The following is a 14,668-nucleotide window of genomic DNA, read 5'->3' as shown; positions in this document are numbered from 1 at the left end:
CCAGGAAAATGTAGATGGATGACAGATACCTAGACGCAGGGATACAACGATACAGAGAAAGATCAGACAGACCGGTAGACGGGTGACAGACGTGTACATGCAGAGGCATGAGAGCCACAGAGAGACAGACAGGCAGCGGACAGAGCGACAGCCTCCAGGGCACCTTGAGGGGTTTCTCCAGCTGTGAAAGGAAAATGAGGAGTGAACTACAATGAGCTGATAAATCAGAAATGTTAATAAAGCTGGGAAACCAGATTTCTTGGCAACAGCAGAAAGTAGTAGAAATAATAAAAACTGAGTCTAAAAATGAATGATTATAGTTTCTACAGTTGCGGAGGTCATTGCTCACGACATAGCCGAAGTGCTTCTCTGGACAGGAAATGGGCCATGTGGACACTGGCAATGGCTGCTTGGCAATTCAAATTAAAATTTAATAACAATATGCAGACTTCTAACGGTATTCCTGAAGGCTGATTACTGGAGCTGCCCACGAGCAACGAGAGGCGCCCGGAACTGCGGGAGTCCGCCTCCTGCTGCAAGGGCGTCTGCTTCCAGCTCTGCCGTGCAACTGTCTTGGTCTTCAGACTTCATTTTCATTAACTTTGCTACTGTACCAGGAAATGAAATGAAGTGTTTCAATATTCAACACCTAGCAATTAATTAAAAATTGGAATCTGAATATATTCAAAATCTCCTGGCTTTGTGTCACCAAGGTCCCAGCTTTTCTTCATCTGCACCGAGGCTTACGCACTGGTGATCATGTGGGTGACCCACTTCTTCCTGTCCATTCTAAAAACAAGAACAACTTTTCAGCTGACTTCTGGGGCTGCGTTCTGGGAGACAGTGGCAAGGTGAGCCTGCAGGGTGCCGGGGCCCCGGGACCAAGGAGACTGTCCAGGGGATGGATGGGGAGCCGTGGGCAGGGGACTTTCAGGTACATGGGGCAGCGCAGGCCCAGGGGGTGTTTTCCTGTACCGGAGGCTGCCCCACGCTTCTGCCACGCCTCAGAGCCCACGAGTAATTCTCCCTGCCACCGTCTTTGGTAAGATGTCCCACCTGTCTGTCACTCTGTGACTCTGCAGTACTTACAACCCCTTCTTGGAACTGTTCACTTCCTTCCATGTGTCAGCCATCTCTACTTCAAGAAGTTTAAGAAGCCAGCTGCTTTAGCAACCTGCACCTCATGTCCGCGGGCCCCAACGCCCCCAGCTTCCCACGGGGCTCTGCGCCCCTTTGCTTCCGGCGCTGTTCTGTGGGCTCGGGCCTGACACTGCCCAGCTGCCAATTTTGCAGGCAAGGCTTGCCCCGGAGCTCTTCAGTGGCATGCCACATCACCTCCCAAACCGGCCGGTGCTGTGACTGCACACAGGCATTTTCCTGTGGCCACTGCCCCGCCTTTCGCTGACTGGGGACCCTCACTTCAAAGGCCTGCACGCTGGAGCCGAAAGTGCCGTGCAGACCCTTGCCTCCCCTCTGCCACGCGCTCTCGAGTCCAGCAGGAGGCCCCCGACACTCAGGGAGAGCGCCTCGTCCTGCTCTCAGAGGTATTCGGAGGCACCCACGTCAGGCCCACTCCTCAGGGTCGAGCACATAGGAACTGCACCACAGGATTTCCTCCAGGGCAAGCTGCTCGGGGGTCTCGGTTAGGCATCCTGATCACAGGACCCTGCATTCTCTTAGGAAAGTGATTTTGGCATGTTTCGTGCAGTTCCTTGTCGAGGAAGGTTGAGGCTGCACATCACTACTGCTGTTATACAAAATCACCCTCGACGCACATCTCCACTCACTACAGCTTCTGTTATTAACCACGTTCCAGATGGGGAGAGCACGGGGCTGTGTGACACACAGTGTGTGCTAGGCATGGCAGAGAAAACACACTGCTTAATTTAGTAAATGGACATGCTGGGTTTCTGCACATGATAAAAAAAATTGAACACCTTCCATAAAATATTTGAGATACAATTTGCAGACTACAGAAGATAACTGATGTTGGTTGAATTATCCTTGGCATTTGGTCTGACAGAGCCCATCACTTAGGTCAGAGGTCAGTAGATGATGGCCCATGGGTCAAAACCTGGCATGTTTTTGTACAACTTGCCAGCTAAAAATGTCTTTTACATTTTAAAAAGATTGTGAAAAATTTTTGAAGAATATGTAGCAGAAACCATTTATGACTCACAGAAACTAAAATATTTTCTACCTGACCGTTCATGGAAAAAGTCTGCCGGCATCTCATGTCGCTCACACTGAGAAATGAGAGCAGTCTATGACCAGCTTACTTAGCATCACTGACCTCAGTCTGACACCCGTAGAGTGTCTGGGAAAGTGCGTCCAAGCACCCACTGAACACACTCGTCAACGCTGACACACCTGCCTCGTGTACGGTGCCTTCTGCTGCATTCCCATCTGGGCCTGACACTGCGGGAAAGGCCTCCTGCCAGTGCTTCCTTTCAATCCCTCAAACAGTCCAGGCGGGGAGATTCTTATCCCTAATCACAGAAGATGAGGCTGAGCTTCAGTGAAGTCAAATCCCCTGCCCAGGTCATGTGCTGGGAAATGCCGGGGATGGGAGGGTTCACGTCTCAGTTTTGGGAACTGAAATCTCCAAGATCCAGTCACTCAGCTCACATTCCATAAGGAAATCAGAAGCAGTGGGATGATCCTCAGTTCACAACGTGCCTGGTGGGACTGGGCAGATTGGGTCTACATGAGCTATGCGGATCCACTGCCCGACGAATTAGAATGCAGCTGACATGATGACTACGACCTACATTCTTACATATTTAAAATTTCTTACACATCCTAACATGTGATTTAATATTTTAAAACATTTATACTTAAATTTTATTATTAGCATGGCATGACAAGCTTTATCATTTCATAGAAGCAAATAAATAGGCATATGAAAAAAATCAAGGCAAGAGCCATAATTACCTATGCATTGTATGTTCATAAGTAAACATTTTTAAGATTTACCAAATAGCACAGGTTTTTATGGCAGAGCAGTAAATACATCCTAACTTCTGATAATGACATTATTTAAAAAAAAAAAAAAGGTTTCCTTGTGAAAGATGCCCTTTTATGGGACAGAAATAATGTTTAGGGGGTATGTGCATCATGTAATGGAAATAACATAGGTCTTGAAATGTGCAAGACTTGGGCTCACATCCCATCGGAGATGTTCAGTCATTACATTTCTTGGGTATGTCACCTTTGAGGGCCAGTACCTACAGGGACTCAAGTGATGGGAAGATGAACACCTGATCAGTGCCTGACTCGCAGACCCCAACGCACAAACCGTCTCTCACCCACCAGCTCTAGCCCTACCCTTGTCCTTTACATTAGCAAATACAGCATTTATTAGCAGAGTATAGGCACCTATGACCTGTCCTGAAGTTCTGACTTCACACATAGAAGCTTAACCATATGCAATCTGTGAGAAGGTCATCTCCCTACCCCTCACTGCCTGCAAAATGCAAGCATGGCATCCACAGACATGCCGACTCCAAGCAGAGGAGATGCCTTAGGGAAAGGCTCTGAGAATCTGAGCTTTGAAATGAACAGCTGCTCGGGAACTGCTCTTTCCAACATGGAAAAATGATGGGCTGCCCTGAGAGGTGCCAGTTTAACTGGATCTTTGACATAATACAGAAAATTTCAGGTCAGATTTAGGCTTCTCCACAAGATGAGGAAGATTAGTATATTGATAATGGAAACAGCTGCTTGGCAGAGTTTCTTGCTTCAAGGCAGGAAATGAAGCCTACAGGACAGAAGATATGCCTGGCTTTATTGAGCAGGATAAAAACCATTATAGCTTTTCTGAGAGAAATAATTTAAAAAGTCAAACAAAGGAAGAAAAACAACCTGAAGTTCTCTGAAACTGACAAAATACATATTTTTTATCAGTTACTACATTTTTTCTCTCACAGATGACTGCCAGTGAACACTACTATTTGTTTAAGCCTGCCCAGAATTTTCTATGCTCATTACAAGCCATCACGTCATCTTGGAGAGGTTGTTCTGGGAGAGGGTGGTCTGGGGGTGTGACTTTGGCTCTGACACTGTGAGCCACAGGGTCCAGGTGCGTTTGTAAGAGGCATCCCACCCTTCCAGAATAATAATGGGCATGAATAATGATAATACATGATCATTTATATGTCATAGTTATAACATTAATAAATGAGCACTAATACATAACTATTAATATAGTGATATTAATATTAATATCCAGCACTAATATATAATATATTATAGTTTTACTATTAATAACAACCAGCACTAATAATTATGCATTACTATTAATATATCAGTTATATTAATACTAATAACTAGCATTAATAGTAATGTATAACTTAACATATTATAGTTGTAACAATAACTAGCACTAATGATTGATTAACATATTAGTTATAATATTAACTATCACTACTGTAAATTTTGAAGACAGATTATTCTAAGTTACTGCTTTAGTCCTCTCGACAATCCTGAGACATCAAAACCTAGTCATCAACATGTTCATCCTTTACGTGGATGGCAACAGGTTTAGAGAGATCAGGACTTGCCGACCATTAGGGACTGCTACTTTTCTCTCAAAATTCTGTGCTCCCAAGACACAATCGACAAAAAGTCAATGAAAACAAGAGAAAACCAAACAGATTCTAGCACAAGGTAAATCATTCTTAAAGGAGAAAAAAAATCATTCTTAAATGCACATCTTAGAAAGTCATACATTTATGGCTTTTTTTCCATTAACAATGTTTACCAAATGCTACAAGTGTCAGGGGTTTTACAGAGCAGATACCATCCATCTGATCAGCAACTGGGGGCCCAAAAGGAAAGGGCCTCACAGTCCCTGTTTTGAACTTGCTAATTTATTAAAAATCAGGTGTTGCATTTTTTTGTGAGCACTTCAAAATACTATTCTGGACAACTAAAAAAAAAAAAAAAGGAAATAAACATCCTAATGCAGATAGAAATGTATAAACTATATTTGGTTTTCTGTAAGATTAAAAGGACTGCTATTCAAATCACTGAGAAAACTTACAGTATCAACTCCAGAAGGATAATCAAAATATTGAATAATATATTAAAATACCAAGTACCTATAAAATAAATATTAGGTTCCCAGGGCCACAAAGAATGATCTATTTATTATTTAATTTCATTTTTCCAGTTTACAAATACCCTACTTTCAAAATAATTAAAGTATCTATGGTGGTCTTTGAGTTTGGTAAAATTATTGAAACATTTCAGTGTTTGCATCAGTAATTAAATCCCCAATTATCTCAAAGAACTTCAGTAGGATAGATCCCAGATTTACGGTTGGTTTTGACCAAATATGATGTGCTATCAAAGGTCTCAGGTATTAGCTGTTTGGGGGAGAGCTATTTAGTTTGAAAATGATTGTGCAGATCGCATTTGTTTATTTCCAAGTGTATTTACCTCATTTGGTCCCTAGAGACCTACACAGTCAGATCTCTCCTCATGGCAAACACAGATGTCCTCGGCATCCTGAACTGATTTCAACTATGTCTTCCTCACTGAGCACTTAAAAACTATCTTCTCGGAGCCCCAGACGCTCTGCCGGACCCGGCTTGGCCAGAGGGGCCTGCATGGCGGCCTGCCCCGCGACCCCGCCGGCCGCTCCTCCCCACCTAGGGTGCGTCCCAGCGAGTGCTACCACTGGACTCCCAGACACCGAGGCCCGGCGTGCCTGCCAGCCCGGATCTCCCCCTCTTCCCAGCCCTCACGCTGCCACGAGAGCCTGCTGACTTCCTTTCCTGAATATTTTCACTATGCGTTTTCTCACAAACCTCTTCTCACTGAGTTTATCGGGGTCGTCCTCATGGCTCCAACACCCCCCCCACAGCTTCTAAGGTCGCCTCTCTTCTGGCACGTTCTGCCCAGTCACCCACCACACTGCTAAGAAATCCATGTTTCTGCAAGGCAGCTGTGACATGTATCTTTGCTCTTCAACAGACTGACGTCAACCACAGGAGAGAGTGCACCAGCCACACACACCTGCCATTCAGGCCTTCCATGACGGGTCCTGCGGGCTGCTCCACAACGGCGCCCATCACACCTTCCCCCTCAGATCCAGGCTCGGGCACCCACAGTGGGCGGGGCATGCCCCTGACCTTCTGCACCCCCTCTGTTTGATGTATACGTGCTCTCGCACATGTCACGCTGGATTGCAGTTATTGGTTCATAAGAATCGGGCATGTTCCCTGTGACGTCTCATCTGAGATGTTTGAAATGGAATGAGACAAGTGTATGGTCCTTAGTGACTGCATTAGGTTTTACAACTACAAGCACAACCATAATATACAAACACGGACGTGCGGTTAACACCACCTCTCTACGTGAAGAACATGCAAGTGAGTGTGTTGAGGACAGTACAGAGCACACCCTCTCCATGACAGCGGAACTATACCTACTTTCATTTTTATAATAATGTGTTTGGCATCCATAGGTTTCACAGGTTAAAAACTTGTATCTTTATCCCTATAAGTTCTCATTTCCTGGTTTGATAATATAATGTAAGTGTGGTATTCAAGGAAAAATAAAATCAGGAAAGACTTCCAGGCTCACTTGAGCGGGTGGTGTTACCTGCACTGAACTGAAGCTGCTGAAAATTGTTTTTTCCTTATAGAGTTCCGAGCATTTTCAGGAAAGAGTGCATCCAATCTCTAATTTCGTATCCTACAATTATGAACTGTCAGCAATTCAGGAGCCCTGGATGGTGACAGTCCATCTATCTATCTTACATATATATATATATATATATGTATATATATATATACACACATACATACATACACTAACTCTTTGGACAAAAACACTTGTTTAAATAAAACTCTGAAATTACCCTCAATTATCTTAAAAATGAAAATGAGAATTTCTCTTAATAAAATATAAATTACCATTGTAAATTTAAATTATAAAGATATCAACAACCAATAGAAAATAACTTTCCCTTAATATTTGTATTTTAACACAGAAGGAAAATAGCAATAAGTAGATGCTAATCAGTGTCTTATTTTTAAAATATTTCCAAAGTTAGCCTAAAAACCTTTTTGAATTACAATTTTTGATAAACCTTCTCTGACCATATACACAGAGGCATTCGCCTGGAAGGTTCTGCTTGTACCTGAAGGAGGATGCAGAGCCAGTGACACGTAGCCTGGTGTGAACTACTCACTCTGGGCCGTGCTGTCCATGATGACAGTTACGGTGGTTTGCAGTTCTTGTTTCATGGTTAGACTGTGAGTCTTGTGAAGGGAAGAAGCAAATCTGTCATTGTTGTTCCCTATAGCCCAGCACATACACACACTCAGCACGCCTGTGACCTGACAGGACACCCCTCCTGGTCTAGTACATCACACGGGGTAAATGATTAGTGCTGGCAGAGGAACGGGAAGCCCACAGAGCGCCTGCTGGGCTGTGTCGCACGAGGCCGAGGGCTTTCTGTAAGCTGGGTGAGTATTTACATTACGTGAAAGTTCTGCATTCTACTGCTGATGAAAGGAGAATGAGTAATTAGTGCTAAACACTTCAAATTTCCCTTTAGAAAATACTGTAGCAATTACACATTTAAATTTTATCTTAAATGCAGTTAAATCAACTCTCATGAGTCTTTAGTCATAACTAAAACCTTTAAGGGTATAAATTGCCAGTATATATTAGAGAAGCTTAATCTGTTTAAGATTTTTGATCCTGTCTCAGTGGCCTTCAGATTCTATGTCCTAAGAGTGGACTAAAATAGCTTTTCCACAGTAAATGAATTTAAATACCTAAAGTACAGATGACTTCCAGAACTGGGGTCTGTGAGATTCTGTTTTAGGTACAATTTCTGTTCAACAAGAGGTAATTTGATTCAAACACTGAAGAGGCTGGAAGAAGATCTGGATTCTCGGCCGACATTTTTCTGATGATTAGCAAGTCACTTTATGTGCCTCAGTTTCAAATATGTTAAAGTGAGTGAAGAAACTACTCTATTTTCAGTCCTGTAGGTTTTACAAGTCAAACTTTACGAAGAAAGGAAAGGCCATGCGGAGGCCCTGCGCGCAGAACCGCGAAGAGGGGTGTGTCGGACCGGCGTCTGCGCCCGTCCGCGCGTCGCGGCTTCTCGCGCGCAGCACGAAGACAGGCACTGACGTCGCTCGCATTCCTCGGCCAAAACCGAAAGATTTCGGAGGACCTGGTTTCTAGTGCGCTCTTTCTGTCCCTGCGTCCGTTCACTGACGTGCCGTACACACTCCCCGACTCCTCTCCACCACTCACTGGTGAAGCGGCCATTTCTCCACTGACTCAGCGGTTCAGAGAACCACGAACGATCAGGAGGATGGACCTGCATGGGCCTGTCACCTCGCTGCGCGAGGGTCTCCCCCCAGGGTCTCTGGGAGACGCCAGCCTTGAAGGCACCTCCCTTTGGCTGTGCTGTGCCACTCAGCCACCGTAGGTCAAATGCTTTCCTCATCCCCCTCCCTGGTCAGTCCGTTGTTTAGGTCATCGCTTGTCACTGGTGTTCTGCCCCCAGTGCTGACGACACATAGTCCACGGGTTACTCTCTGAGCAACAGACTTTACATCACAGAGTAAAAGAACACTGAACGAAAATGAGAGGCATTTCTTTTTTTAAAGAAAAGAGGTCATCATTTCTAATGAAACAAGCTTATTGCATTTTTATGTTTGTCTTATACTAAAGAAGATTTTCTGAAGGTGGAACTTAATAATGCAAGCTAACTTATTATGGTTAAAGACACATAAGTATAATAAACATCTATTTTGTCTCATAGGGCAATACCAGAAAATCTAATATCTAATGAAAAAAGAGAAAGGGGAACTAGTATGAGGCTCCATTCATAAATCATAATAGGCTTTCAAAAACCAACATATTTCATTATGAATATAAATCTCAGTAAGACAAAATTATGAAAATTTCATGATTTCAAAGTCTTCAAGTTAAAATGCCTTATTTGAAAACCTGATTTTATGCATATGACAGATAAAATGCAAAAAGAAGGCATGAAATATTGAAATCAACTAACAGACACTGGATTTAAATGACGAAAAAGAAAATGAAATACATGGCATACAGCTCAAAGAATGAGTTTTTAATTTAAAATAAGGAAAATGAGTTCTAGTAATTGATTTCTTTAAATTAATAAAACTATCCAGAAAAATTATTTAGAATCTAAATCAGATAACACATATTTTACTTCAAAATGAAATACAAGTAGGTTTTAGAATGACTCTGCCCAGCATCTAGTGAGTGTCTGACCAGCCTCTGAATCCAGGCTGTAAAGCTAAATCAAGCTGAGTGTAAATGTCAGAAACGTTTGCAGGGTCAGTGAGAAGTTTAATTTGTACTTTTATAAAACCCACATTCAATTGTTCCTTACCTTTTATCCATTCTCTGCTTCAGTAATTTTCAGTGTCATTAAAATAAGAATAATATATTGAATTCCAGTTTGGGGATGAAAAACCACATTTTTTACCTTGGCAGAGGGGAGTGAGGGAGTCCCAGTGATACATCCCCGCTGGATTCCGTGTGCAGGTCGCATTGCTGTGGCCGACCATGCGATACCCGGGCTTGCAAAAATAATGCACTTTACTTCCCACGGCTCCCGTGGTCCTGTTTACAACACCGCCATTCTTTGGGGTATGGGTCAGGCTGCAGTAAGGTGCTACGGGCACACACACACACACAGAGAAATAAACAAACAAATAAAGGGATCGCTGCATTTCCCTTGGCAAGATTGTCAATCAAACAGTCCTACTGTTTACACAGTGGGAAATTAGCACCAATATGTAAATGTGCAGGGACTGTCCCTCCTGCTGCTGGGGATGCAAACTGGCACCGCCACTTCGGAGGACGGTGTGGTGGTTTCCACAGGACTCAACACAGTCGCACCTACTGTCCCTGCAGTCATGCTCCTCGGTATTTACCCAGAGGAGTTGGAAACATGTCCCCACAAAACCTGCACAGATATTTACAGCAGCCTTATTCATAATTGCCGGGACTTGAAGCAGCCCACATGCCACATGATGGATAAATAAGCTGTGGTCCATCCACACAAGGGAATATTAGTCAGCACTACAAAGAAATGAGCTGTCAGGCCATGAAGGATGCAGGGGAGCCTTAAAATCACATCAGTGAGTGACAGCAGCCAGTGTGAAGAGGCCACACGCTGTGTGACACCAACTCTGTGACATCCTGGAAAAGGCCCAACTATGGGGACAGTAAGTCAGAGGTCAGTAGGGGCACGGGGGGGCCCAGAGGGTGTCAGGGCAGGGAGCCCGCTCTGTGTGACACTGATGGGGGACACACGTCATCACACATCTGTCTGAGCCTCCAGGATGTGCAGCACCGAGCGGCCCTGATATAGGTGGTGGGCTCTGGGCAACGGGGACGTGTCTGGGCAGGCCCAGGCCCATCAATGTGACAAACGTCCATCTGGGGGGACGTGGATAACAGGGAGGCTGAGCATGCAGAGCGCTGGCTGCAGAGGAGACAGTGTGTGTGGTGGTGGGGGCTTTATGGGAACTCCCTGTACCTTTCTCTCAATTTTGCTGTAAACCTTAAACTTCTCTGAAAAAAAATAAGAGTCTAAAAAAACAAAACAAAACAAAAAGCATCCAGGAATCCAGAGCCAAGGGTCAAGTCTCTTATTCTGAGATTGAGATGACCTGGACGTGCTAGTTAATGTGAAGACAGACTCTTGACTATTTGACAAGAATACTGTAAAGAAGCCCATGGAGGGACCACACTGAACCCCCCACTCCTCCCCGCAAGGCTAGTTACCCACTTAAATAAGTGTATTGATCACTAGAATAAGAATGGTGAGGCGCTGCTCAGGGCTCCATATCTGAAACTAAGTAAATCTCAACACTAAGAAGAAAATCATTAAAATGGAGAAAACAGAATATACATTTTGTAATTAAGGCCACTGCATTTTTCTTATCAATTTTGTGATGTGGGTCTTGTGAATTGTAGATGTAGACATTACTCTTCTTTTTAACATAAGGGATGTGAATAAGATTTCTGTAGAAAATGTACTACATTTCTCAATAAAAAATCTCACAATAGCTTTAATCTTTGCCTTTGAAGGGATGCTTTTTAAAATTAGAGACAGGCATTTGCTAAAATCATGTGATCTTACCTACACAGAATATAACATTTTGATGGCTAAGAGGCTCTGCATCTTATTTACACATTGAGAGAGAGAAACTCAATTTATTCTGGCAAGACCAGTTTCACTGTAGCATAAAATCCTCTGAATTCCCTTCAGATGAATTAAAACAATAGAATAAAGTTATGAAATACTCGAAACTCATGGTTCCTTTTGAAAGAAGTAGCTGTAAGTGTCCTGCTTCCCCATGGGGGTCCACACGCAAGCACACACACACCCTGTGCACGCTTAATGCTGGGTGTTCCTTAGGAATAAACGCAGAAGCAGCTTTGGAAGGTTCCTGTCACTGCCTGGCGCAGAAGCGCTGTCTGTGTGGCCGACCTTGGCCGCCAACCACGCCCCCGCGAGGAGCACCCTCATAGGATATTCTGAGCTGGGTGATCTTCTGAAGTATCATGTCAGGACTGTTTAGAAAAAAGGGATAGTTTTTATTAAGTTAAAACCCATTAAGTGTTGTAAGAAACTTCATTCATTGCCTGGCTGGCCATGCCACTCTCCGTGCCCGACTGTTCTACGCTGAATCTTACAAGTTTTGGATGAACCAAATGCTCCGTTCGGGGGAGGTATGAATGTCATCGGGCACCCACCTGGCTGACCGCCCAGGGTCACTGTGCCAGGAGGAAGCATGTGGAAGGTCTGGAGAAGGGGCAGCTGCTGCCCCGCCCCACAGCGAGGAGCGGCCGGTGCGGAGTCTGCTCTGCCAGCCACGGGCCCGCGATGCACGCGCCGCGCACATCTTCCTTGGGGAAATGCATCCCAAACTTGCTACCAAGGCATATTGTGGAGTGAGATGTAGGGAAAAGTTTGGCTTTTCTTCCTTAGTGATTAAAGTGTTTGAGGAATTTGAACTGTCTGCTGCTTCCGTAAGGCAGCACGGACATTCTGTGAGGGGCTGGTCATGGGGACAGATGCACACGGGGGCTGCTACCTGTCGCAGAAGCACAGACCAGGTTCATCAACATAAACACCTGCTGTCCGAGAATGACTAAAACATATGGGGAAAGGACAAAATTTAAATGTTGAAAGGGAAATATATATACACGTAGATACATAAACATTAAGTTTGAATGTGTTATGTGTGTATATATAAACATATATATAATCTGCATATATAAAGAATCTATCAATAAGATATATGATTAATATAAAGATTACTACTACTTATAAAATGGATAGCAATATGATTATCTCTTCCTGTGTGTTTCCTTAACATTTAAATATATTTTTTAGTTAATTTACATTCCACTGCTTTGCCTTTTGGGAAATGTCTTACTTTCCATGGTATGTAATTCAATGGTTTATCATTTTAAGAATAGGTTTTTAGAAATATTAATAAACAAATAGTTGATCTTCCCAAATGTAGTTTAGGGATCTCACTCAGGGTAATTTCCCATCACATGATTTCTACTGAAGCTAATTATTCATCTTCAGAAAGTGAGGTTCTATTATAAGTCTCTACCTAACATTTTTATTTAATGCAGATCACTTGTATGAAAACACTTTTATATTAAACCCAAACCTCACTTACTAACCTGCATAACGAATCTTGAATCCCTTTTTACTGGTTGCATGATCAGTGGACCAGCGGAGATACAACTGGTTACTCTTGCTTGTGAAATTGGATTGTTCAGTATGGTTCCCACTTAAGACCACTAACAGAGGGCTTTGACCAGAAGAACCTAAATAAAACAGAAAACAAAAAAAGTTCAGATATGAGTCAGCACCTACATAATGCAGACTACTTCTAGCTTTTGATTAAATTCGATGTCAATGCACAAAACAGTTATTTATTTCCAAAGCACACTAAGAGTGCCAAATGAGTAATAAAGGAACAAATATTTTCTCTGATAAAAAAAACAGTAGCTACCCAAAATAATTTCAGGTGTAAACTCTATGAACACACGGTGCATAAACCAAATTTACCTTACCTATGAAACAACAATAATTAAAAAAATAGAATTTTTATTATCATTATTATTAACAACATTGTATGGGTAAGGGAAGTGGAACGGTTCATGCAATACTGGTGGATGCATAGTTAGTAAAATCACTGTGGACAGCAATTTGCTAACAGCCAATAAAACTGGGGCTTAATTACTCTTCTATGAACTCCAATCCATGTGTACAAGGGGTATTATACAGCAAAATGTTTATCCCAGCACTTATTGTTACGGTGAAATTTATTTCCTAACTTGTAGTTTGGAGTTTTAAAAAAGAATCGTAAGTGCCAGGAAAAGGAATTGTATACAGCATGTAGGATTAATGACCTAGACAGACACGTGTCAGCACAGGTGATTCTTAGAACAGCTTATTGACAACGGGAGAAATGCATCTGCCGATAAACATGACAGCAGTTGTGTAAGAATTCAAAAGTACAATATACAAAGGTGTATGTGCATGCGCCTGAGTGCACATGTAGGAGGATGATGGTGGTAGATAGCAGAGAGATGACGAACTATAAAACACGCACAAGCGGGAGACACGGAACTCCCCCGGACATGCCCATTCCTCTGGGAGGGCGCCTGGGGGACTGGGTAGGGGCGGAAGCCCTGTTTTATCTGTGCTCCTTGGTTCTTTAAAAAAACAGAGCCTGAGGCAAATTTGACAAAATCCTAAATTTATTACACGGAGCAATGGACTCCGCATCTGTATTTTTATTTTTTCACCTTTCTGTAGACTTACAATTTTTGAACATTAAAAAAGCAAAGTTACTATGTAATATGCACTTAATCAAAGCAAGGGCAGTGTACAGCCAGCCAACACTGCCATCATCCCTGTAACTGGTCGTGACTTGTCGAGAGAAATAGCTGCACTGGGTGCAGGGGCTGCGTTCACGCCCCAGGCGGCTCACCCACGACCCAGCTTCGGTGGCCTCAACACTCTGGCTCAGAGCCGTCGTGGCCTTCCCGTGGCACACAGTCCGCCCCCAGGGAACATGTTATGAGTGGCAGCACGTGGCTCTCGCTCCAGAGGCAGTGTGGATTTTACCAGCCTCAGTGCTACCCGTCCCTGAGACTTGACTGTGGAGTTTTTACTCATGGTGAGACTGACAAACCACGACTTGCCATCAGTGATGTTCTGGGGTTGTTTCCAAATAAATCTGGCATGGACTGAATCACCCCCACTCCCTACAAACCCCTACACTGAAGAACTGACTGTATATGGAGGCAGGATCTTTGAAGAGACGACTGGGCAGAATGAGGCCACCAGGCGGGGCCCTGCTCTGTTCTGATGGGCATGCTGTCCACGGGCATGCACAGAGGGGACAGGGGAAGGCAGAGTACACATGCCCAGGAGGCAGGCCTCGGGAGGGAGCACCCTGCCCGCACCGTGATCTCAGAGGCCGGCCTCCTGGACCCGGGGACGATCAGCTCCTGTTGTCTAAGCGCCACATCTGTGGTGCTGCGTTGTGGTAAGCTAGTTCACAAATACAAAAAGCTGGCCTATTAAGGATGGTCAAGGCACTGTCCACTC

General features: G+C 43.7%; 1 protein-coding gene across 4 annotated transcripts in view; it reads right to left on the bottom strand.

Annotated features, from left to right (window-relative positions):
• CSMD1 (CUB and Sushi multiple domains 1) overlaps positions 1-14,668 on the bottom strand; it is a 1,487,013-nt gene that overhangs the window by 78,508 nt on the left and 1,393,837 nt on the right. For all 4 annotated transcript variants that reach the window (XM_073219228.1, XM_073219229.1, XM_073219231.1 and 1 more), the window contains 2 exons: positions 12,727-12,873; positions 9,500-9,688 (listed from right to left, as the gene is read on the bottom strand). In XM_073219228.1, the coding sequence (XP_073075329.1) occupies positions 9,500-9,688; positions 12,727-12,873 (336 nt within the window). The remainder of the gene's footprint in view (positions 1-9,499; positions 9,689-12,726; positions 12,874-14,668) is intronic.

Source organism: Manis javanica, chromosome 12 (assembly GCF_040802235.1).
Source record: "Manis javanica isolate MJ-LG chromosome 12, MJ_LKY, whole genome shotgun sequence".
Taxonomy (NCBI): domain Eukaryota; kingdom Metazoa; phylum Chordata; class Mammalia; order Pholidota; family Manidae; genus Manis; species Manis javanica.
Note: the sequence above shows the minus strand (reverse complement) of the source record. Positions and strands in the feature narration are given on the sequence as shown.